Genomic DNA, 24,267 nt, shown 5'->3' on the forward strand with positions numbered 1-24,267 from the left:
GAAGGGTATTATTTGCTGGCTGTATGATGAGCAGTTGGGGTTATTTGTGATTAAACGCTTTGATGGGATTCAGTACTTTAAGAGGATGTTGAGATCTCTCAATACCTTGCCTGAGTGTGAGGTGAAGGACCTGGCAAAATTAGGGTTAATTAATAGAAGTGATGATAATATGGCCAGAATAATTGGGAAGATTGTGTGGAAAGAAAGTGTGAAAGAGAAGAAGTTTGAATTGTTAAAGCCGCAAAAAGGGAATCTGGTTGAAGATAAGGAAAGAGGAATGCGAGCTGATGGTAAACCTTGGATGGTAATAAAATATAAACCGGTTCGGTGTTTAAAAGAAGTGCCGATGAAGATAATGCCTAAGGATGTCTTAAAGAATCTCAAGTGGTGGTACGTTGATAGTCAAACAGCTGAAGCGGTTATGGAAGATGAAGACGAACAAAAGATTCTGAGAGTGTATGATCCCTTGCACTTGGTAAATTTGTCTCAAGCTGACTTGCAGGTGCTAAATGATAAGAAGATATTCTATATTCCTGCATGGAAAGATGAAGCCAAGAAGTACCAGAGGGTGGTCTCTGTTTGTGTCAGACAGGGCGTTCATGCTTGAAGACGGGTGACACAAGATTTTTGGGATTACAAGACACGTGAATGAAGATAGAAATATGAAGCTACTGCCAAGGGGGAGTCTGTTGGTGCATAATGTCAGTAGTTCAGTATTTAGTGTTTTGTATGTGTCTGTAATCGTGTTAGATTGTTTGTTTTGGTTTTAGATATTATGTCACACAAGATTGCCTGGGATGTAGGCGAACTTGTAGACAAGCGAAGTTAAGACAACTTCGCCTAGTCTGTTAGGCGAAGTTGTCGAGGCCTATATATGCCTAACTTCGGCTTGTTTAGAAAGAGGTTTTTGGGCAGTACGTGTAAGTGATATTTGAGATCACGTGTTGAAGAGTTGCAATACAACGTGTTTATTAGTATTGTAACGTGTGTTTGTGTATCGTCTCAACGTATTATATATCTTACGCTCGTATCGTATTACGTGGGGATTCCGCACCCTCGTGTTACGAGATACTCCTGTGTAGATCCGGCTGGGAACCTACAATATACATTTTGATACAACTCATTCAACCCATGGGTCACAATTGCCACCTCTAATATCTATCAATTCAATTAAAATATTCCAACAAAATTCCAAATAAGTAAAATAGACAACAAAAAAAACAAATAAAAAGTTCAACTCAAATTTAAATATTGATTCTCTTCTCTAGCATGCAAACACTAAGTTTCTTCAATAATCCTGATAATCAAGTCATATGGTGATCTGCATATGCGTGAAATATACAAATAATTTGTCAACACGAGGTTGATTCAGTAAAACACCAGATAAGTGAATATATAATAAGTAAATAAAAGTGTAAACTGTATCAAGTTAGATAAGCATTTTAACCAAAATGAGCAAGAAAATATGTTGTCGGTAAAACTATTGTCATGTGTCGGGCGTTGGCTACTACCACGATCATATGATCATACTAGTGTTGTAAAAGTCGGATTCCAAGGCCTTGGAGTCAGCGAGTCCAAGGTCCTCGGACATCAACCTTTCTGCCTTTTCCAACTCAGCCACCATTACTAGCAAAGGTCCAACTCGGTCAAAAGTCGGAGTACTCGGGATTACTCGGCCTCCAAGGTCAATTCGGCCACAATTTTATATATTTTTTTAATTTTTTTCAAATTTTTTATTTTTTAGTAAAATATTAAAAAACAACAAAACATGACTTTATTGAATTATGTTTTTTTTTTCATATGAATTATGCTTATTTTGACGTGAATTATGCTTATCTTAACTTATATATTATATCCAATAATTATTTTATGTTATATTTATCATGTCCAAGTACAAGCCGATTACTCCCCAAGTACTCCCTACAATGAGGTCGGCCGCTTAGGGACCGCCTAGCGAGTTTTACAACATTGGATCGTACTATTCTGCGATTATGATGGACCTCTCCGAATACGTATCAAATAGAGCATATAAGCATATAACACGTTAGGCATAAATCGGTACCCAAACATGATTTAACTGTTACAGTTGAGTATTATATAGTAATAATATATCTACTAACGCATATGTCCCCAAAACAATAAAAATGAGTAAAAGAGGGGAGTGAGATACTCACTTTATCAGGTGAGCAAACAGGGATGATAATATAATAAGAATGAGGACGGTAGATCAAGCTTTGACGATAAAGCCTAATAAAGAATAAGTGTGAAAACAATAAATATAGATAATTGATAGATGGAAATAAAGTTGGGAATTAGATGATCGACTATTATTATTTTGATAAACATATATATTACTTGGATTTATTATTTTTATAGATCTTAAACATGTAACATATTTCAGTTAACTTATTATGTAAAAATACATTTTAAAATATATTAATATAGAAAGGTTAATTTAAATCATTTATATATCTATAAAATACATATTGATGATATTTATGTATAAATAGTAAGTTAAATCATTAAAAATATATATAACAAATTTTATATATAAACATCTTAAATATTTATATTTATACATATATATATATAGAAACAGGATCAAATACATTTTATTCTTAACATGAAAACGGTGAGAACCAATTTGTTGTTATGATTAGGTTTATTTTTATAGGTGTTTGCTGCTATTTTTTGTTCGTATTTGCTAATTTTCGATTATGAGGTGTTATAAGTATTTGCTTATTTATATTTTGTTGTTATTATTAGATGTTTTCTTTTGCTATTATAAGTATTTGCTGGTATATGCTATTATTATTTTGTTCTTGATTTTGATTATTTTGTTGTAGTTTTTAGATTCTTTTCTTTGTTATTATAAGTCATTGTTTATGTAGATTGGTATTGTAGTTGATATTGTTTCTTACGTTCGCATTTTTTAAAAAATTAGCATTATTTCCTACGTACTCATGTTAAGATCAAAATGTACATGAACTTTCCCCTATATATACACACACACACACACACATATAGGGTTTATAATAAAGATGTGGAAAAACACTTGTAACATTGTCGGTTTTTATAAAATATATTTTATTTATCTTTATTATGATTATTATGAATTTAAATAATTAAATAAACAAAAATTACCAAAAATATGCCAAAAAGGGGCGGTTGGGGTTCGAACCCGTACCCAGCCACTCCAAAGTCTAACCATGGGTGCACTAGCCAACTGGGCTGGTGGCTAACCTAGTTATAACATCAAACCGTTTAATTATAAACTAACAGTAATAATCTCCCATTTCACACAAACCCTAGAGTTCATAATCGGATCAATTCGTAAATGTTAAATAGATTAATGTTAGAGTTTTTGTAGATTGATCACTGGCAAACATAAAACATAGCTCAATTACCTCTTAACGTGTTAACTGATTGGTCAATTTGGACGAATAGTAGCCACCTAAAAGGAATGATGAACGCATAGGCAAACAGTGATGATAATCCAACTATTAGTTGTAGAGGTTATGACGGCAAGGGTTTGTTGATTATAATTGCAAGTTTAATCGAATTAATATGATCGTATATATGTATAACAAGATTGATTTACTGTTTGCCGAGTATATTAAGAATAACGAATATTATTTGATCGATTAACCAAAATAAGATTGTCGGTAGGCCTTATTAGGAATATAAAACATGCGATTTGATTCAATTTCTATAAAGGTTACGAGAATTGTGGTCCAAGCCGCGATTTAGTATGAACGGGTATGTTAATCGGATATCGGATCAGGGTTTGGATCTAGGTAAACGAATCTGATGGGTTATAATAATAGAATTTGCACTTTAGTCCATATAGTTTGAGGGTGGAAACATATTTGGACAAAAGTTTAGTTTGGGGTTAGATTTGCCATATTTTGAAATTTATAAATTTATAATAAATAAATAATTAAACAATAATATTATAACAATTAATTAACTCGATAAATGCGATATTTTTATTGATAGAATAGCCTGAATCTATAAGTGGGTCGGGTCATGGTTAAAAAATAGAATATGGAAAACCCGAATTGTTACACCAATCGACTAAAGGATGCTTCAACTCCGGTGTTCAAACATTTGATTAACAAAAATCAAGTTGTTTGAAGCGTTGTTTTGAGTAAAGTTTTACATCAATTGATTCGTATTCTCATTCCGATCAAAAGCCCTAAAACATCAATTTAAAATTTGGAAAAAACTTAATGTCGTTAACATTTTTTTAACAAAGGTCCAATGAAAACAAATAGTGTGAAAGTTGGGACCAGTGACAGCTATTTTTAAAATGTGGATTATTATCGGCCAACTGCATTAAGTTGGGATTATTAAAATCCAATTTTCCTTTAGTTTAATATGTTAATTGACAAATTTGCATGCAAGTCACATAACCTGATTTAAAGAAAAAAACTTAACGAGGTCAAAGGACAAATGCATAAAGGACAATTTTTGTAATTTTGTCCTCTTTTTATTATAATGGTACTTTTTTTTCATTTTGTGATTATTTTAATGCTTCTTTGTAATTTAAATATGTAATTTTTTTTATTTTAGTTCTGGTACTATAACGTAGATAACCAAAACCGACCGAATTCATGTTGACTAGACGCCGTAATGTCCGGGTATATTTTTTGTTTCATGAGAGTTTTTTTAGTAATTTATTTTGAGTTTTATTCCGGTGTCATGTATATATTTTTTTAAAATATGTTAATTTATTTATTAAAAATTGTTGTTAGTACCGTATTTATTTTTTTTAATATGTTAACTCTTTTATTTAAATATTTTAATGCCAAAGGGAAAATGCATAAAGGATAATTTTTATAATTTTGTCCTCTGTTTATTTCAACGGTACTTTTTTTTTCATTTTGTGATTATTTTAATGCTTCTTTTAATTTTAATATGTAATTCTTTTTATTTTAATTCCGGTACTATAATGTAGATAACCGAAACTGATCGAATTCATGTCGACTAGCCGCCGTGACGTCTAGGTTTTACTGACCTAACAAAAATCATTTTAAATATGTTATTTTTGTTTCATAAGTTATACAGGTTCTTTTAGTAATTTATTTTTGTGTTTTGTTACCGTATCATATATATATTTTAGAAAATATGTTATTTTATTTATTGAAAATTGTTGTTAGTACTCTGTTTTATTTTATTTTTAATACGTTAAGTTTTTATTTAAATATATACAAGTGTTGTTACTGTTTTCTGCATTGATGGATTATTTCTTTATAATTTAGTATTGGTATCATAACGAACTTAACTTGTAACAACCGAATGCACGCTAATGCACCGTCCAACACAGCGGATACAAAGCTAGTTTGTATTGAAAATTTGAAATTCAAGGCAACTTACATCAAAAACGAAATTAAATTGAAAATCCATTCAAATTCAAGAAGCATTGAAGTAATTTCTATGAAATCCTAGCAAATGATAAGTGATGACGGAAATCATCAAATCAATACTGACCTGCTTGAATTTCATAGAGATTAGAAGGAAAATGTTTGAAAATTATATTTCAATACTTACTAAGACAACCTCAACACTACTATATATATATATATATATATATATATATATATATATCCCATAATAGATTTCTATACTTACTAGCAAATACCTTATTCAACACTTACTATATATAGGCAAACCTACCTTATAGCCAAATTAACCCAAGAAAGTGGGATAAAAAATGAAGGAAGCCAACAGAGACGGTCCGCGACGTGGTAACGTGTTGAAGGCCGTGATTAAAATTTTGTTCTGTTGTTCTGGTTGCGGTCAAAATGATTAGCTTAATTTTTTGGGTGTCACCAAATGTGTATAATATAGTGTATCGTTTGTGTTGATCTATGGGTTGATTATATTTAATAACTATGTATTTTGATTAGTACGTTTTTCGATTTATGCAGTTTATTTTTATTGTTCGATCATCTTACCGGTTTGTTGTAGTTGTAAGCAGTAAAATAATAAAACATGTACTTTATAGCTTAAAAACGATTGCATGCGTGCAACTTTTATTACTAGTACTACTATTAGTTGTTGCAATTATTATACAAACGTATATCCAAAGAGTTATACAAACAAGTGCCTAAAGTAACCAACAAGTTATTATATTCAGTCACAGGTTGCATAACAAGTATTTATGTTAGTTTCGGCCTCACTTCACCGAAAAAACAGTGTAATCAAACCTACCAAAAAGACTTCATTTTCTACCTTGCAATTTCGACTCATATTACACGAGCCATAAACACCCTACTGTTTGCTTGTTAAACATTTGTCATGGTAGAATTTGTGAGCACATATAAAATTCCCACATGTTCTGAACCTGTCGTCTGTCTTCACCTCGGTTTGCAAATACTACAAATGTATTGATTTTGAGTTTGATTTGATCGACTTTCGTCGATTACAGCATTATGTGATTGGTAAGCAGCAGAGTCTAACTTCTCACAGACTATGCATTTTAGATATTACTTCCTTACACAAAGCAACCAGCGGAGACCTTAAACTCACACACATGTGTCTATCCTGAGTGGTAGGCACTTGATGGCGGACTTTGCACAATGCACACTCATGCCACGGCAAGTTGGTGGTAGTCGGGATTGTTCAAGGTTCCCGCTGCCCGCGTGAGAAGCAGTTCCCACTTTGTTGTGCACAAGTTGCAATTAATTGTTCGGTCACCTTAGTTCGTATTTTCACAACATCATGAAGAATTAATAGACACTTGTTTAACAAAGATTTTAAAGACGTAACATACTATAAGCGAAATCGAAACATAAATGAGTTTAGTTGCTTTTGATAAGTTTAATACAATTTAACGTGGTGAGTAGTTCTTACTTGATTTTCAATCATTTAATTAAGGTGTTGCCTTAGTAGAGATATGCTAGAGAAATTAGAACTTCTTGAGAGACTTTGTGTACTTTAAAGAACACTCAAAAACACATACTTTCCCTAAATGTATTGTTATATATTTGAAGATGCAATTCTAGCTCGATGGTCTACTTCGGCTAGCACAATGAATCTACAATTGTCGTATCACGGGAGACAAATATGTACTAAGAGAAAACCCGAAATATGTATCGAGGAAACTCCGTCAAACACGGACCTTAGCATTCTGTTCTTCTACCCATTCTTCGTATTTCATTTTCAATTGTAACTCACAACTTTTATTCCTTTAAACATATCGTATGTTTTGTATAAAATTTTGAATGATATTCCAATAGTTCTTGTTCTCGCATATAGACGTTAACTTCTTTTTAAAAAATAGATAGCAAAACTATGTGTGTGTTATCTATCGAAAGAATTCAAAAGAACTAAAAATTTGTATTGATTAATTGATTAAAAATAATTAACTTTAGTGTGTTGCATAACCGTAAACAAGTAAGAAACTTCATCACTGCCTTCATAGCCCATGACAACACATTGCCCCGATGAAGGAATGTTTCTTTTAGATTCTGTCATAATGTCATTCTCAAATATATCTGTTTCCAAGTAAAATAATTTAATGCATACGCGTATATATAATGTTTTGGTGTTTATTTCTATTAACAGAAGAGATCAAGAACAAGCTACACGTAATTTTCCAAAGATGTTCATGTTATCTTTCCAGTTCTTTCCATATTCGCCGGTAATGCTAATTACACATTATTTCGATATAATTTCATGATCGGGATGCATTTTCCATTGTCCATCGTGAGCTTACGGCAAAACGCGTGTGCCCACACGTTGTTAGTTGTACCCTACCTTGATCACAACCATGGTAGCTTCCATTTATTATTGTCAAAGTTTCCTTATTGAAAGAAGTAAGAGCATTTAAACTACTACTTCATTTCCTCTCTACTTCTTCGTTTCGGTTTTAATGCCACAAGGGATTTGCTTTAAGTTGTATCAAAATTTTCTCAATACTTTCTGAGAAATCATTTTGATTTTCTTGTGACTTGCCTTGAATTTGAACATCAAAGCAAAGCAATTAAGGTTTAACTTAAAGTGAATATTAGTCGTACAAAAAAAAAGAAAATAGAATTGTGTTGTGCATCTCTTGGATAAAAATAAAATAAATAAGAACCATTCATTCCGGTTCCAAGGAAACGACAAGTGTTGGGACATTTTAATTATTAGCACATTAGTTATCACTATGCCATGCCTACTTCTAGGGCGGTAAACGAACCGAACGAACACGAACAAGGCATTGCTCGTGTTCGTTCGTTAAGGAAATAATGTGTTCACGAAAACTTACCGAACGCGATTTTTTGTTCGTGTTCGTTCATTAAGGAAATTAATGTGTTCATGAATGGTTCACGAACACAAATAAAATCGGCAGAGCCTAGAGATTAAGACCGATGTATTCATCAATGTGAATAATGAAAGCATGTAAACGAATTGAAAGAACACGAACAAGGGCATGTCCGTGTTCGTTCATTTAACTTTAAAGGAACACGAACACTTAATCGAACAAATATTTATGTTCATGTCCGTTTATTTAAAAAAATGAATATATGTGTTCGTTTCTAAATGATAAATGAACATATATGAACACATACAAACATAAACAAACATAAATGAAACACTTAAATGGACACAAATTAACAAATATAACTATACAGCTAAGCTACGATCTTTCTTCTCTTATGAAATTTCTGGTGACGGCACACTTCACTTCATTGCACAACACTCTACTCTCCATTCTTGCTGAAGCCTCTTTCCATCCGGGTTCCACGACATTAAGAAGTTCATTGATCATGATTTGCATTTTTGGTTGAGATAAAGAAAATCCCTCCTTAAGTTCGTCAAGCATGTAGGAGTAGGGGTAGTGAATAAATGTAGAGAGTTTTGCTTGGTTGTTAACCAAGGGAAAAAAAGAAAAAGAAAACCACTACTCACCAGTTTACTTTAAGTATATAATTCATCCAAATAATATTTAATTATTTTTTATTAACACATAAATAAACAAACATAAACGAACATAGACGAACGTTCATGAACATAAATGAATGAACGGAACATGTGTTCATGTTCGTTCGTTTAATTAAACGAACACAAACTTTTTGTTCAAGTTCGTTCGTTTATTAAATAAACGAACATAAATGAACTTCCCGCCGAACAATTCACGAACAATTCGCCGAACGTTCGGTTCGTTTACAGGCCGATACTTCTTAAATTTTAAGTTGTCGGTACGTACATAACAACAGTCAAAAGGGTTTTTGTTGAAAAATGTTAACTCAAAAAGTTTCGAGTTTTAGACCCTAAACAGGTTTGGAAGATGTTATCTTCACAATTAGATGTAAATTGAATACATAATATCCATGAGTAAGGGATGAATTCAGTATTAAGTATTGAGTCAGGAGGGTGTAGGCACCCCTTACATCTATAGTTTCCTTCATAAACTTTTAATATATTTGGCCTAAAGACCTAATTGCCCCACTAATAACTTTTTAGTGCCCCAAAAATCAACTCTTTGAGCCCAATTTTTCAAGCTCGAATTTAATTTTGTTTTGAGAAATAACAATTAAGCGAAGATTGCTTAGTTGTCTGACCATTTCATCAATTAAAAATTTGGGATTTGCAACTTATACGGGAGTGGGATACCAACAGAAGCCTGCCATTTCACATCTCAGGTATGTACATGGATACTGTGCGAAAATACGATAGACTAAACGCTTTGTAACTTGTAGTTTTGAAAAGGAAACACTTGCAAGTGTTATTAACGAGGCTGTAATTGACCGTTTTCAAAAGATGAAATTATGTAGAGGTCAATTGTAATGTGTATTTTGTTTATTATATTTAACGAAATTTGTTGCTTACATTTCTATACATAGTTAATTTAATATATTTTTTTACCCAACCCATTTTAGTTTGTCCGTCCCATTTTTAATTAACTTGACCCGTTCAATGTTGTTTTTTTAATTCATCGGATAAAATTTCTGGATTCGTCACCGCCATGAATGTATTAATCCTATGCAATGGTAACTTATTGGATATATATTTTTAGCTCATGTCCATTGAACAATTTGGAGGTGGATGTCTAGGACTTAAAACTTCTAAATTTTGACACGAAATTAAACAGTATACTGAATCATTGATAATCTTTCCGCTAATAATTCGACCTGTAAACGAATTAACTGAATGAACAGGGGCGGGTACCCGTCTATCACTTTATCCAAACAAATTTCAAGTATGAACACTTACATGAATGGATTTTCTTTTCTTGTTTGTTTGTTTGTTTTTCCAAAAGAAGGTGTTTGTGATTTATGTGTGTTAGTTAATGATGGAAAATATTATTGAATGCTTGGTTAATCTCATTAATCTCAGCCCCTTTAATAGGCAATCGTATACAAAGAGATAAACATCTTTTGAGATAAGATTATCTCATTAATTATACAAATATAATATATATACAATTATAATCTATTACGCCCCTGCAGTCGAAGCGGGAGGCTCTCGGATGCTGAGACTGGATCTGAAATCTTCAAATAAAATTTTCGGTAGCCCTTTGGTGAAAATGTTCGCGATCTGATATCGCGTAGGGACATGTAGAATCCGAACCTTCCCTCGTTGCACTTGTACCCGCACAAAGTGAATGTCGAGCTCAATGTGTTTTGTTCTTTGATGTTGTACGGGGTTACCAGATAAGTAAATTGCACTGATGTTATCGCAATAGACCAACGAAGTTGAAGATAACGGTCGTTGAAGTTCAAGCAACAGATTTCGTAAACAACAAATTTCAGCAAAAACGTTGGCGACGCCCCGGTACTCGGCCTCATCACTGGAACGTGACACAGTTGTCTGACGTTTTGACGACCACGAGAGCAGATTGTCGCCAAAGTAGACACAAAACCCGGATGTAGATCTACGGGTATCCGGACAGCCCGCTCAATCGGCGTCCGTGTATGCCCGAAGCTGCTGATTACCCGAGTTGCCGAGGTTGAGGCCGAGATGTTGAGTGCCTCGTAAGTAACGGAGAATGCAGAGCAGAGCATTCCAGTGGGAGAGATGAGGTGCGTGCATATGCATGTAGACCTGCTGAACCGCATACGAGATGTCGGAGCGGGTAAATGTTAAGTACTGTAGAGCCCCAGCAAGACTTCTGTATAACGTTGGATCTGTAAACGGTGTACCAGCTTCGGAGCTTAGTTTAGATTTAGTCTCGACGGGCGTAGGAACGGATTTACAAGAAGACATGCCTGCTCTTGTAAGAATGTCGTTGACATAATTACTTTGAGATAGAAACATTCGGTTACCGTTTCTTTTTACCGATATCCCCAAGAAGAAACTAAGGGGGCCGAGGTCCTTCATGGCAAACTCCGAAGCAAGCTTGCCCGTGAGGTTCTGACGAAGTGTATCAGATGATGTGGTGAGGATAATATCGTCAACATAAATTAATAAATATGCCATGTTGCTGTCGTGTTTGAAGACGAATAAAGAGTTGTCACAACGACTTTGACGAAATCCCAAAGTGGTAACAAAATTCGTGAACCGTTGGTACCATGCCCTAGGTGCTTGTTTTAGTCCGTATAACTATTTTCTAAGTCGGTATATGTGGTCTGGATAATCCCGATGTCTGAACCTCATAGGTTGATACATGTATACAGTTTCATTCAGATGACCGTGTAAAAAAGGCATTTGTCACATCTAACTGATGAACCGGCCAAGATTGTGTTAAAGCCAAAGATAACACGGTGCGTATTGTTATCGGTTTAACCACTGGACTGAACGTTTCCCCACAATCAACTCCCAGCTGTTGGTTTCGACCATCACAAACCAACCTTGCTTTATACCATTCCAGAGTACCGTCAGATCTAAATTTATGGCGAAAAAGCCACATACTTCGTATAACATTCATTCCCGGTTGACGGGGGATCAATTCCCACGTCCCATTTTTAATAAGGGCATCAAACTCAATTTTCATTGCTTGGCGCTATTCTGGTGTGGACAAGGCAACCGATGGGTTACGGGGTATAGGAGCGATTGATGCCGAGTTTAGATTAAAGGCTTGTTTGGGTTTGGTGATTCCGTCCATTGAGCGGGTACGGATAGTACGTGTATTTGTATTTTGAGTAGTGTGGGCCGGATCGGATGTATTTATGTGAGTTGGTGGATTGGCCGAAGAGCTAATAGGTGGGATTTGGTGGGCCATAGGTGGGGCATTTGGAGTGGGAGGAAAGACAGGTCGTGGGATGGGGGGTTGGTCTTTGGGCCGGCGGGAATAGACAACGGGTAGTGAGCTGGGATTGTGGGTAGAAGGTGTAGTGGGTCGTGTTAGGGTCGTAGGTAATGGTGAGTTTTGGGCCGTCTTATGTGTGGGTTGTGTGGGATTAGAGATGTTAGGCCAAAAATAAGGGTGAAGACCTTCTTTCAAGAAACGGTAATCTTGTAAGTTCGGTTTGTTTATGATTTTGAAAGGGAATGAGGATTCGTCAAACCGAACGTGCCGACAAATGATAATTTTGTGATTTTTAAGGTCAAGACATTTATATCCACGGTGTTGATTTGGATAGCCAAGGAAAACACACGGCATGGAACGATGTTCCAATTTGTGAATTGTTGTGTATGGGAGTAAAAGATAGCACAAACAACCGAACACACGTAAGTGGTCATATGTAGGTGAACGATTGTAAAGAAGGTGTGTCGGGGTTTTAAATTTAAGGGTTTTGTTGGGTAAAATGTTGAGGAGGTAAGTTGCCACTTCCAAAGCATGGTGCCAGAAAGTGTTGGGTAGGTTGGCTTGGGCTAGGAGAGTGCGAACGATGTTGTTAATGGAGCGAATGGTGCGTTCCGCTTTTCCATTTTGGGAGGATGTGTGGGGACACGAGAAGCGAAATTGCATTCCGGTTTGGTGACAGAATGTTTGGAAGTAGTTATTTGAATATTCCCTTCCGTTGTCACATTGAAACTGTTTGATTTTTCGTTCAAACTGAGTTTCGATGAAAGTGTAAAATTGTTTAAAAACTGAAAACACTTGAGATTTATGTGAAATAGGGTATGTCCATAAAAAATTCAGGTGTTCATCGATAAATAGGATATAATATCGGTGACCACCCATGCTAACAATAGGCGATGTCCATAAGTCACTATGTAATAGATCAAAAGGCATACAAGTGAAGTTAAGAATCAATAAACGGTAGTCTAATACTTTTGCCAAAAACACATGGTTCACAAACTTGAGAATGAATTCTATTACAATTGATAAAATATGACTTATTTAAAAACTTTAATAAATCGGGAGGCGGGTGGCCTAGGCGTTGATGCCACACGTCTTGGGATAAAGCAGCAAAAGTGGATGGTGAGCGAATCTTGGATAGGGTCTCGGGCGTGAGCGGATATAGGTCCCCGGTGCTATTGCTGCGGAGGATATGTGACTTGGTCTTGAGATCCTTCACAAGAAAACCAAAAGGGTCAAATTTGGTTGAAATTTGGTTTTCGGTAGTTAGGCGGCGGATGGAAAGTAAGTTTTTGATAATGTTCAGTGCTAGAAGCACGTTATTTAATTTTAAGGGTGGGTAGGGGTGGTTTAAGTGTTTGGTTGCCTTGTCCAGTCACTGGATGATATTACCGTCACCAACAATTATATTACGTGAGATGCCGGTATTAAAAAGGGAGGAGAAATTACCTGGATGGTTGGTCATGTGGTTAGTTGCACCAGTATCCATATACCATGGCTGCTCGGGCGGATAGAGTGACATTCCTTGAAAAGCCTGGTCAATGTCGGTAGGAACGTACCCCATCGGGTATGCTTGTGCGGGTCTTGGTCCTAAGATGCCTGGAGCCGGCTGCGTCGGTGTTTTAGCAGCCGTCGGGGACGGACATGGTGGCATAACCGGCCACTGTTGCCAAGCTTGTTGCGAAGCACCCGGTTGAAACGCGAGCAAAGGACCCCATGGAGTGTATTGTTGATATGTTGTTCCCCCTCTGCCCCGTCCGTAATTGTTGTGTCCCCGACCACGATCGCGCCCACGGTTCCGTCCCCGACCCCGATCAGTAGAGTAAGTCCGATCAGTAGAGTAATCGGACCAGGAATTCGGTGATTTGTCTGTTGTTGTATCGGGTTTGGCCGAGGTTTGTAGGGCGGTATCTGCAGTTTGTGTGGCATGAAGCGCGCGAGCTGCAATCTCGATTTCTTCTTGACAAAGCTGTGAGCGGGTACCGTTAAAGTCCGGTAGAGGGTTGGTGGAGCGGATGACGGTGGCTATGGTGCGATATTGATCCATGAGGCCACAAAGAACTTGAAGCACCAATTGAGTCTGTGAGAGTGGAACCTCCACGTTTGAAAGCTGATAAGCCAAAATCTTCACTTCTTTACAATACGATGCCATGTCTTTGAATGATTCCAGGCGCGTATTGTTGAGTTTCAATTGAAGGTGCAAAGCCCGAGCGCTTTTGTTATCCTGGAACAAATTTTCCAACGCGGTCCAGGCGTCATAGGCAGTAGTATTTTTCTTCATGATGGTTTGAATAAGATCAATGGATATGGTACCGTATATCCATTGTAAGACAATGGCGTCGATACGGTTCCAATCTTCTTCGGTTTGTTGCTGGACCGCTGATCCCTTGTCTTTGTCGGATGAAGCCGGGGCTGATGTGGAGGAAGATAATGCAACCCGTGGCTGAAGGTGGTGTGCTACTTGGTACGCGGTACAATGAATTCGAAAAAGCTCTGACCACGTAACGTATTGAGCGCTAGCGTTGTCGAGGATTATCGGAACAAAAGTCCGTATATTTGTGACGGTGATGGTTGGGTGGATCTGTGTGGCCATCGTTAGTCACCGAGAGGAGGAGGAGAAGACCGGTGCAGGAACAAATAGGCCAGCAAGGGGAGGGGAGGTATGAGCGGGAGAGGATGGCGGCTGTAGGGTTAGGATCTAAAGGATGATACCGTGATGGAAAATATTATTGAATGCTTGGTTAATCTCATTAATCTCAGCCCCTTTAATAGACAAACGTATACGAAGAGATAAACATCTTTTGAGATAAGATTATCTCATTAATTATACAAATATAATCTATATACTAGTATAATCTATTAGTTAATATTCTAAAGGAACATAAGTAACACAAATGAACACCAACCTTAATTGTCATCAAATTCAACAATATACGGCATCGTAGGTATAAGCAATTAAACAAAGGCATCTAAATTAGGGTAAAGTTAAAATACAAAGGACAACAAAAATGAGAAGGGTGAGAAGGAATCCACTCCATTGATCTTAGATTTGAATGGCTTAGATTAATTTAATAAATAAAAATTAATGAAAAGGGCATGGAGGTAATAACCCATCTTTGTTGACTTTCTCTCTCTACATGCAAGACACATGTCAATTCCCCCATCATTTTAAAATGTCAATAACTTTTTCATACGACATTATTTTTTTTAAATCACCATAATAATAAGCGTTTTTTTATCTTTAATATGAGTATCATATTGTTATATAAAAATTAAAAAAAATTAATGGTTTTCTTAATTGTGTTTTTTTGTTGTTCATTGTGTCATTGTGTAATATGTTGTTTCCATTGTGTTTTACGTTTCAAGTCATTGTGTTATACGTATTCACCATTGTGTCTTACGTTTTAGGTCATTGTGTTATACGTATTCACCATTGTGTCTTACGTTTTAGGTCATTTTGTTATACGTATTCACCATTGTGTTTTACGTTTCAAGTTATTGTGTAACATGTATTAAGCATTGTGTTTTATGTATTAGATAAAAAGACACAATAGTGTGCGAAAAGACACAATGACGAAAAAAGACACAATGATAAGCGAAAAGACACAATGGTGTGCGAAAAGACACAATGACGAAAAAAGACACAATGATAAGCGAAAAGACACAATGGTGTGCGAAAAGACACAATGGTGTGCGAAAAAAGACACAATGACGAAAAAGACACAATGATAAGCGAAAAAACACAATTGTGTGCGAAATGACACAATGACGAAAAAAGACACAATGATAAGTGAAAAGACACCATGGTGTGCGAAAAGACACAATGGTGTGCGAAAAGACACAGTGACGAAAAAGACACGATGATAAGCGAAAAGACACAATGGTGTGCGAAAAGACATAATGACGAAAAAAGCGAAAAGACACAATGGTATGCAAAAAGACATAATGACGAAAAAAGACAATGATAATCGAAAAGACACAATGGTGTGCGAAAAGACACAATGACGAAAAAAGACGCAATGGTGTGCGAAAAAAGACGCAATGGTGTGCGAAAAAAGACACAATGGTGTTCGAAAAGACACAATGGTGTGCAAAAAGACATAATGACAAAAAAAGACACAATGATAAGCGAAAAGACACAATGGTGTGCGAAAAGACACAATGACGTGATTTTTATTTTAAATTTTATATAACAAAAATCATACTCATATTAAAGATAAAAAAACGCTTGTTATTATGATGATATTTTTTTAAAAAAAATGTCATACGAAAAAGTTATAAACATTCTAAAATGTTGGGGGTATTAACATGTGCTTTGCATGTGGAGAGAGAAAAAATGTGTACAATTACCTCTATACCCTTTTTCTTTTGGTCCCCACTTGACACATGTCAATTATTATGGCTTTTCACACTTCTCATTTTTGTTACCCTTTGTAAAATAACTTGACCCATAATATTAAAGTCTAAACATCGGTAGACGAGTTATAAATGAGTTAGATGCGAGTTTCGAATAAATGAACACACGTACAAATATGAAAAATTAAACAAATATAAAAATGATGGGAGAATTAGTACCACAAGTTAATTTAAAACAATTACGTAACAAACGAAAGGACATAAATGAGTAAACATAAACAAATGATCGTAGATGATGAATGAACTTAAACAAATGTTCACAGCCGTAAATGAATGAACAGAAATGTGTTCATATCAAAGCACCTCGTTAGGCACCTCAACAACATTTAACTTTTTCTTCTTTTTCCTTTCTTAAATGAAACTTGGGAACACAACATATTTTTTCCATCTCTCGTTTTTCTTTTCTTTCCTTAGTTAAATGAAACTCGGAACACAGTGGAAAGAAGAAGCTATCAAGCGATTACAACTTCGTTCATCTTCCAAACCTGTTTAGGGTTTTAATATATTACCCCAAGTAGACACCCCTTAAATCTAAAGTTTCCTTCATAAACTTCTAATAATTAGGCCTAAAGCCTTAATTGCCTAATTCATAACATTTTAATGCCCCAAAAATCAACAGTTTCAGCCTAACTTTCCAAGCTCGAATGAATTACCTAGGATATATGTCTAATGCATCCTTATATAGGGTGGGTTTCTAGCAAAAACTGTTGGCGGTAGCTCTAGCTTAATTAGGTATACCTTTTCTATATTTTCTCTATTGCAGGTCTGGTCTTTACATACTTGTTGTAAGAAACCAGTGTTCACTTTTTAAGGAAAGGGTTCGCTTACCCATGTGATCAGATGATCTTTGCTTTAGATCGTGTGTGATGTCAACACATGTTGAGTGTTGAACTTATGACTTGCTACTGTAAAGGTCTCATCCAGAGATGTTTTCTGTATTTTTAACATTTGGCCATATGACCTGATGAGCTTATCTGCTGGTAGGGCGAGCTGCATTGTTCTAGTACATTAACATATTCCCTTCATCAATTGTACTGTAACTTATAAAACATGTACTTTATAATTTTAAAACTATGGCATGTGTGTAACTTATTGTTGTAACTATTATATAAATCTGACACCTAAGCCTCTGCCTAAACAGCGGGGTTGGATGGGTATCTTGTCAAAAAAATGTTTGGGTCAATCGGGGTTTGAAACGAGACGAGTTTGATTCAGAATGAGAATTGGCTGTTATAGAAAAGTGTAAATTTGGTTCGGTGAAAGCGAGTTTAAACGGAATTCGTTCGGGTTGAAATTAGTCGTTTTTAGAGGAGAAAAAAAAAAACTATCCAAATGGGTTCCACTAGACCCTAGCCAAGGAGGCGAGCCATGTATGTGGTAGCTGCAAGGTGGTGGTGGAAATGGTTGCAACCACTTGGGCGGTGTCAATGGCAGCAGTGGAGACACTAGCTTTATCGAAGAAGGCAGAAGCTATGGTGGTAACGACGGTGAAGTTGTCAGTCAACGACGGTGAAGTTGTCGATGACATCGTTTGTTTCAACTGTTGTGTGGTGGGGTCGATGGAGGATGCATTTTCACAAATCACAGGAAGAGTTTCACAAACATATGCCCAAAATATCCAACAAGTTATCATTTTATTATGAGTAGCATAACAAGTATTCATGAATGTCTATGCCTTCACTTCACCAAAAAAAAAACAGTCAAAAGAAAGGTGTACAAACCTAAATACAATCTCAATTCAAAAACATTAACGTTGTAGTGTACAATCTACCAAAATACTTCATCTCAACCTGACGTTTTATCTCATATTACAACCAGTATTCTCATGACTCAATGTTTTAACCGCACTTACAAGCATATCCAGTCCTTCAAGTTCACCCTTCTCTGTTTCATCTTCTACTTTCACCTTCTTATGCATACTCTCATACGCCATTTTCATACTTCTTATTCTCTTTAAATCCCTGTCACACTTTACACAAAACCAATTTCCTTCCGGAATAGAATCAAGTTGCGGGGACGTACAGTAAATATGATACGCCTGATCACAGCCATCACAAAGCACAATCTGATCATCATCTTTATCCACAAGACAACATCTACATAAACAAGACGGGCAGTACCAACACGAACCATAAACACCCAACTGTTTGCTGGTCAGACATTTGTCATGGTAGAATTTGTGAGGACATTCTAAATGCCCACATGTTCTATACTTTTCGTCTACCTTCACCTCGTTTTTGCAAATATTACAAATGCATTGACGTCTTTGGCTCTCCTCGGTTACAACATTAAGTAGATCTTGGGATTGGTGTACATTATGCAGATCTTCTGGTTGGTGTACAGAAGCAGTGGATTTTAGCTTCACACAGACCGTGCAATTATCATGAGAACCGATTTCGTTTGAAACGCAGGTGGCACAATACCAGCATTTAGGAGGGATTGATGCGCCTACAAGCTCGGTACATGAAAGATGGTATATATCTTCACATGAATCACAGACTAAACTGTTTTTGACATCGGCTTTTCCTCCACATCCTTTGCACCAGACAAACTGTTGCACAAGTTCATGCACGTTAAGATAGCAATTGTGAATAAGTTGGTGTTTAGATTTGTATGTTTGTTGGTATGTTGTACCTGCTCAAAGTGGGCCCTGGATTTATCAGAAAGACTCTTTGCAAGTGTAACCATTTCATTGCCAACTTGTTGAAGCTTTGTAAATACCTATCAAGATTGGTCAAGTTGAAGATATCAGTAAACATGCTAGACCTTATTCACGTTCAAATAACGAATATTGACGGTTTTCGCACAGATATTATAAATGTGACAAGCATATATCATGAAACATGACGAAGGAGAATAATAAAAAGATACTCTTATAGCCGATAGATATGTATGTATTTAGAACTTTGATATGATATATTCAATAAGCTTAAAAAAGTTAACACTAGATTGCTGTGCATAGACCCAAATAGTTCATGGAAATATTATCAACAAAGATAACAAAGTGTTTAAATCTATGAACATGGTCAATGAAATACAATCCACTATAGGTGGCAATCATGAGTCATTCATTCTTCAAAGAATGGATTGCTTTGGGCAAAACTAAACTGTATATGGGATCATTTTTAGTCATCGCAAATCAGTCAACGGGTCAATTTGAGTCTACTTAAATTAGTCAATGGGTCAAATGTCAAAATGGGTAGCAGTTATAAAAATTGTTAAAGGAGTCCTAATAGGTTAGCACCACACATGCCGTTATTTGTCTTCACGAACATCGGCAACGCCAACTCCCCACTGCTGACGACGTTGCAACTGCCGTTGCCGCCATTGACATCGTGGCCACTTACCAATGTCGCAGCCGCTATTTCCACCACCATAGTCGCCCCTCCAACATCGCCTCGTAATTGTCCCCACCACCACCACCACGAGCCATCATAAAATAATATAGTGGGAAACCTACTTGGGTACCTTTTTCTAAGACCACTCATTTCAACATGACTCCATTTTGGGCAGGATCAGTATTGACCTGAACCAAATTGATGCTTTTTTTTCAAACAGCCAGTGACACGAACCAAATCATTGCCTTTTTATAACAAGCCGTTTTGACCCAAACCAAATTGATACCTTTTTAAAATGACCTGTTTTAGACCCGAACAAATTGATTCCTCTTTAAAATGACCCGTTTTTACCCGAAATCAGTTTTCGCTGAACCTATATCTAGCCAAGAAATTTTGACCTGTAACCCAAACCCACCAGACCCGATTAATGTTTTAGGAAGTTCACTGCTTAAAGGAAAAAAGACCAACACCAAAGGCTAGGAAAGAAATCTCTGAGACCATTTATGATAAAACCCCTACCTCTTTTGAGAAATGCTATGTTGTTAAGTAAGATTCATCTATCTACTTATTGCATTAACAAAGTAAACTGCATTTGGTACCGAGTACCGGTACAGGTACCGTGCCAGTATGTATTTGTACCGATAGATTCGGTACGGTACTGGGTACCCACTTTTCTTGAAATTCGGAGTGTGTGTGCGTATACCGAATTTTAAGAAAAGTGGGTACCGAATACCGTATCGAATCTACCAATACAATACCAATTCAGTATCGTACCGGTATGGTATGGCATGGTATGGTATGGGTACCGGTATTCCGGTACTCGGTACCAAATGCTCATCTGATAAGTATTCAATGGAGGGTCAAAGTCAAGAAGTTATAGTCAAAGGCTTGATTTGGGGAGTCAAGGTCAAGGTCTAAAATTGTATGGGAAAGTTTCTAACAATTATTTAGAATAAATAGGACTATGGTCATATCTTTATCTTTGTCTTGTGTATTTTGATTATCAAGTTTATCTTGTATTTGGAGACATACCATCTCAAATTGGTTAAATCAGAGAGTAGCCCCTCTCGAATCGGGCCAACTATGTTTTTATTTCAATAAAATAAATATTTCGTTTTCTGGGTTCTATCATCATTGCCGAGAAACATGGTTCAGTCAACCCAGAACAAACAAATAGTCACTCAGTTAGCTGTCATTAACGCCAAGCTCGACGCCATAATGTCGAATGTTGCAGAACTCATGACTATGAGGTTTGGATTTTGGAACACCCATCCGGTGAAGTAAAAAAGTAAAACCTGGTTCGGGAAGGAGTTCAAATGGAACCAATAGTACCAAACCTCCCCCACCGTCTGCAGCTAACCTGACACCAACAATAACACCAAAACAGGACAACATTGCACCTCTGCATCTACACAACATTGCATATCGTGTTTCCCCTTTGGAAGGTTCTGTCAAACATCAAACAAAAATTCCAATGCGCACACCCCTTGCCCCACCGTTGCTATTCGCTCCACATTCACACCTCAAAGTTGTCAAACATGGAATAGAGCTCGCAACAATCACTCTAAGATTAACTGAGACTTCCCATGCGCAAAGAGTCGGTAGTACTAGAACATTGTTGCATTGCAAAAGTGTCACCATGGTTTAAAAAAGCGTTCCGAGGCGCGCCTCGAGGCTTACGCCTCGGCAGTCTCGGTAGAAAAACGCGTTAGAGGCTTAGGGGCTATTTGGTTCATTCAGATCTGAATCTGTCCCATTCAGCAACAACAATAAGGGTATACTGAAACCTAAGCCTTGACCTTTGTGAGGCGGTCCGAGGCGGTGAGGCGTCGAGGCGAGGCGGTGAGGCTTAAGCCTCACTAGAAGTTGTAAAGTATGCCAATTTTTTTTATTTCTTGGACTTTTTTTTGTTGAATATGGTATTAATAGAGCTACAAGGCACTTCTCGACTTCCGACGGCTAATTCCGGCGCCAGAAGCATGCCGGAAACCTACCGAAAATTAAGAAGGATGGCTGCAGGAATAAGTAGAAGCTGCGTGAAGAAGCGTTTTAGCCTTTTAGGTTTAATAAAGTATCGGTATTTTGAAATTTAACCTTCTATCTAACACAAGTTTACATTTAGTCTCTAAAAGTTGTATACTTTTACATAAAAAGTGTAAAATTAGTGTGTGTACCTTAACATTTAGCCCGTTTATCTTTATATTCGATAAATAACTAATAATTTTACATAAAACTTATAAAACCAACATTATTTATTTAGATTATATATACATTTTTAATTTTTTAGTATTAAAAGTGTGAATTTTATAGATTATATATTTTTTTTTATTTTTTTTTAATTATGTTTCGAGGCTTACGCCTCGAGAGTCTAACAGAAAACGCCTCGAGGCTCGTTTCCGCCTTTTTAAACCTTGAGTGTCACAAGGAGACTCGAGTGGCGTCAACCATGGCGCTATGTTGAGACCGCTCCTATCGCTGTTGTACGCCTAGAATGGTGACCACTGTGGAAAGGCTACACGGATCAACTTTTGCATCTTCTCGACTTGAGGGCACGTCATTTCTTCCGGCTGGAAGTATTGATAAGTATTCAATGGAGGGTCAAAGTCAAGAAGTTTTAGTCAAAGGCTTGATTTGGGGAGTCAAGATCAAGGGCTAAAATTATGGGGAAATTTCTAACAATTATTTAGAATAAATAGGCCTATGGTTGTATCTTTATCTTTGTCTTGTGTATTTTGATTATCAAGTTTATCTTGTCTTTGGAGACTTGCCATCTCAAATTGGTTAAACGGACATTAGCCCCTCCCAAATCGTGCAAACTATGTTATTATTTCAATAAAATAAATCTTTTGTTTTCTGGATTCTATCAGCAGCCGATAACCTTATTGCCATTATATAAATGCATGTCAAATATGAAACTTATTACGTAGCTCATCCGACTAGTTCTATTTATCTTAGGGGATGGGATAGGAGTGGTTAGTATTATACTTTTCACAAAAATGTTAGAACAAACATTTAGCTCATTAATTTAAAAAGAGACAATAAGACCATTTGACACTTCATTTTATGCATATATAATCTGCAAAAACTCTTTAATTACACAACCGTTTAGGCATCACATATAGGACATTTTTGTGCTGTTATCACACTAAATAGTCAGATGAAGTGGAAACCCCTCTATATGCATGCAAAAGTTTATAAAATAATCCCCATGGATATATCATCCACTATGCTACATCTAACCAGTAAATCTAATATCTTAACAAGAAAAGTCAAACTCTGAACAAAAGGAATACCTGTTGAATGTCTTTAAGGTAAAGCAATGGCGAAGTTTCATAAGCTCCATTTTTCAACTTTGAGCTTATAGATTCAACATTTGAAACTCTGTTAACGTTTACAACACCAAAATTCTTGAGAAGTAGACGACGCAACTCATTGTACTTGTCTGAGTTTAGAGTATCGAATAACGCACGTTCACACAACTCGGAGTTTTTAGAACCTTCAGGTCGTTTTAACACTCCACTAGACGGAACATGAGAAGGTTCTTGAGAAGCATTATTTGTTTGATTATCACTTCTTTCAACAATATTATGAGATTCCTGATAAGAAAAACAACTTACATTTAGAAAAAAGCAAGATTTCATCGAGTAAGACGGACGATGCAAACATTTAAGAAAGTAATTTACCTTAATCAAAGGGGTAGGTGCACTTTCTGGATGAGTCACGGGGGCCTTTTTGATGCAACCTTCATGCCCATTAAGTAACTGAGATGTCTTCTCTAAGGCAATACTGTTACATTTCCTACTAGAAAAATCACCTGACCCGTTGGAAATTGCATCATCAAAACTCAACTTATATTGGTCGAATGCAATAACTACAGCAGCCTTTATCTGCAGAAAAAAAAAAGAGTTGAATGATTCAGAAAACAGTTGAATATTATACACAGCAAGCATAAAAGAGATAACACAATCACATATAATAATATGTTAAATTAGGTTAACAAAGTTGTACACAGCTACAAATGAATGAAAATTGAAAAGGAGAATGAAAGCAATAGAATTTAATACCTTATTATTATGATCTGAATTAGTATTAGTCATCTTTCTTGTGCGTTTAGTCCTCTTATAGGTTCGTAAGCCGTCTTCTTGAGAAGTAGTTGCAGTTGCCTCAACATGGAGCAACAACCGACCACCCATATGAATATCGGTGCAATTCAACACGGACCCATTAGCGGTTATGACTTCCTTATAATCATCATCATCATCACCCATGATTCAATTGACAGCACCAACAAGAAACCCTAAAAGTGAAAATTGAACAAGTAGGTTTTCAATTGAA

At 36.2% G+C, this 24,267-nt stretch overlaps 1 protein-coding gene across 1 annotated transcript; it reads right to left on the reverse strand.

Moving 5' to 3' along the window:
* Nucleotides 1-5,648: 5,648 nt before the first annotated feature.
* On the reverse strand, nucleotides 5,649-24,157 carry LOC143571927 (PHD finger protein EHD3-like). The gene is made up of 6 exons (XM_077057225.1): nucleotides 23,997-24,157; nucleotides 23,616-23,819; nucleotides 23,226-23,528; nucleotides 19,229-19,315; nucleotides 18,385-19,145; nucleotides 5,649-6,237 (listed from the first exon to the last, which is right to left on the reverse strand). The coding sequence occupies exons 1-5, from the start codon at nucleotides 24,123-24,125 to the stop codon at nucleotides 18,393-18,395; spliced, it is 1,476 nt and encodes a 491-aa protein (XP_076913340.1). The 5' UTR covers nucleotides 24,126-24,157; the 3' UTR covers nucleotides 5,649-6,237; nucleotides 18,385-18,392.
* Nucleotides 24,158-24,267: the final 110 nt, after the last annotated feature.

Source organism: Bidens hawaiensis, unplaced genomic scaffold (assembly GCF_021521415.1).
Source record: "Bidens hawaiensis isolate Kalapana, Puna unplaced genomic scaffold, B.hawaiensis_p1.1 tig00025626_1, whole genome shotgun sequence".
Lineage (NCBI taxonomy): Eukaryota > Viridiplantae > Streptophyta > Magnoliopsida > Asterales > Asteraceae > Bidens > Bidens hawaiensis.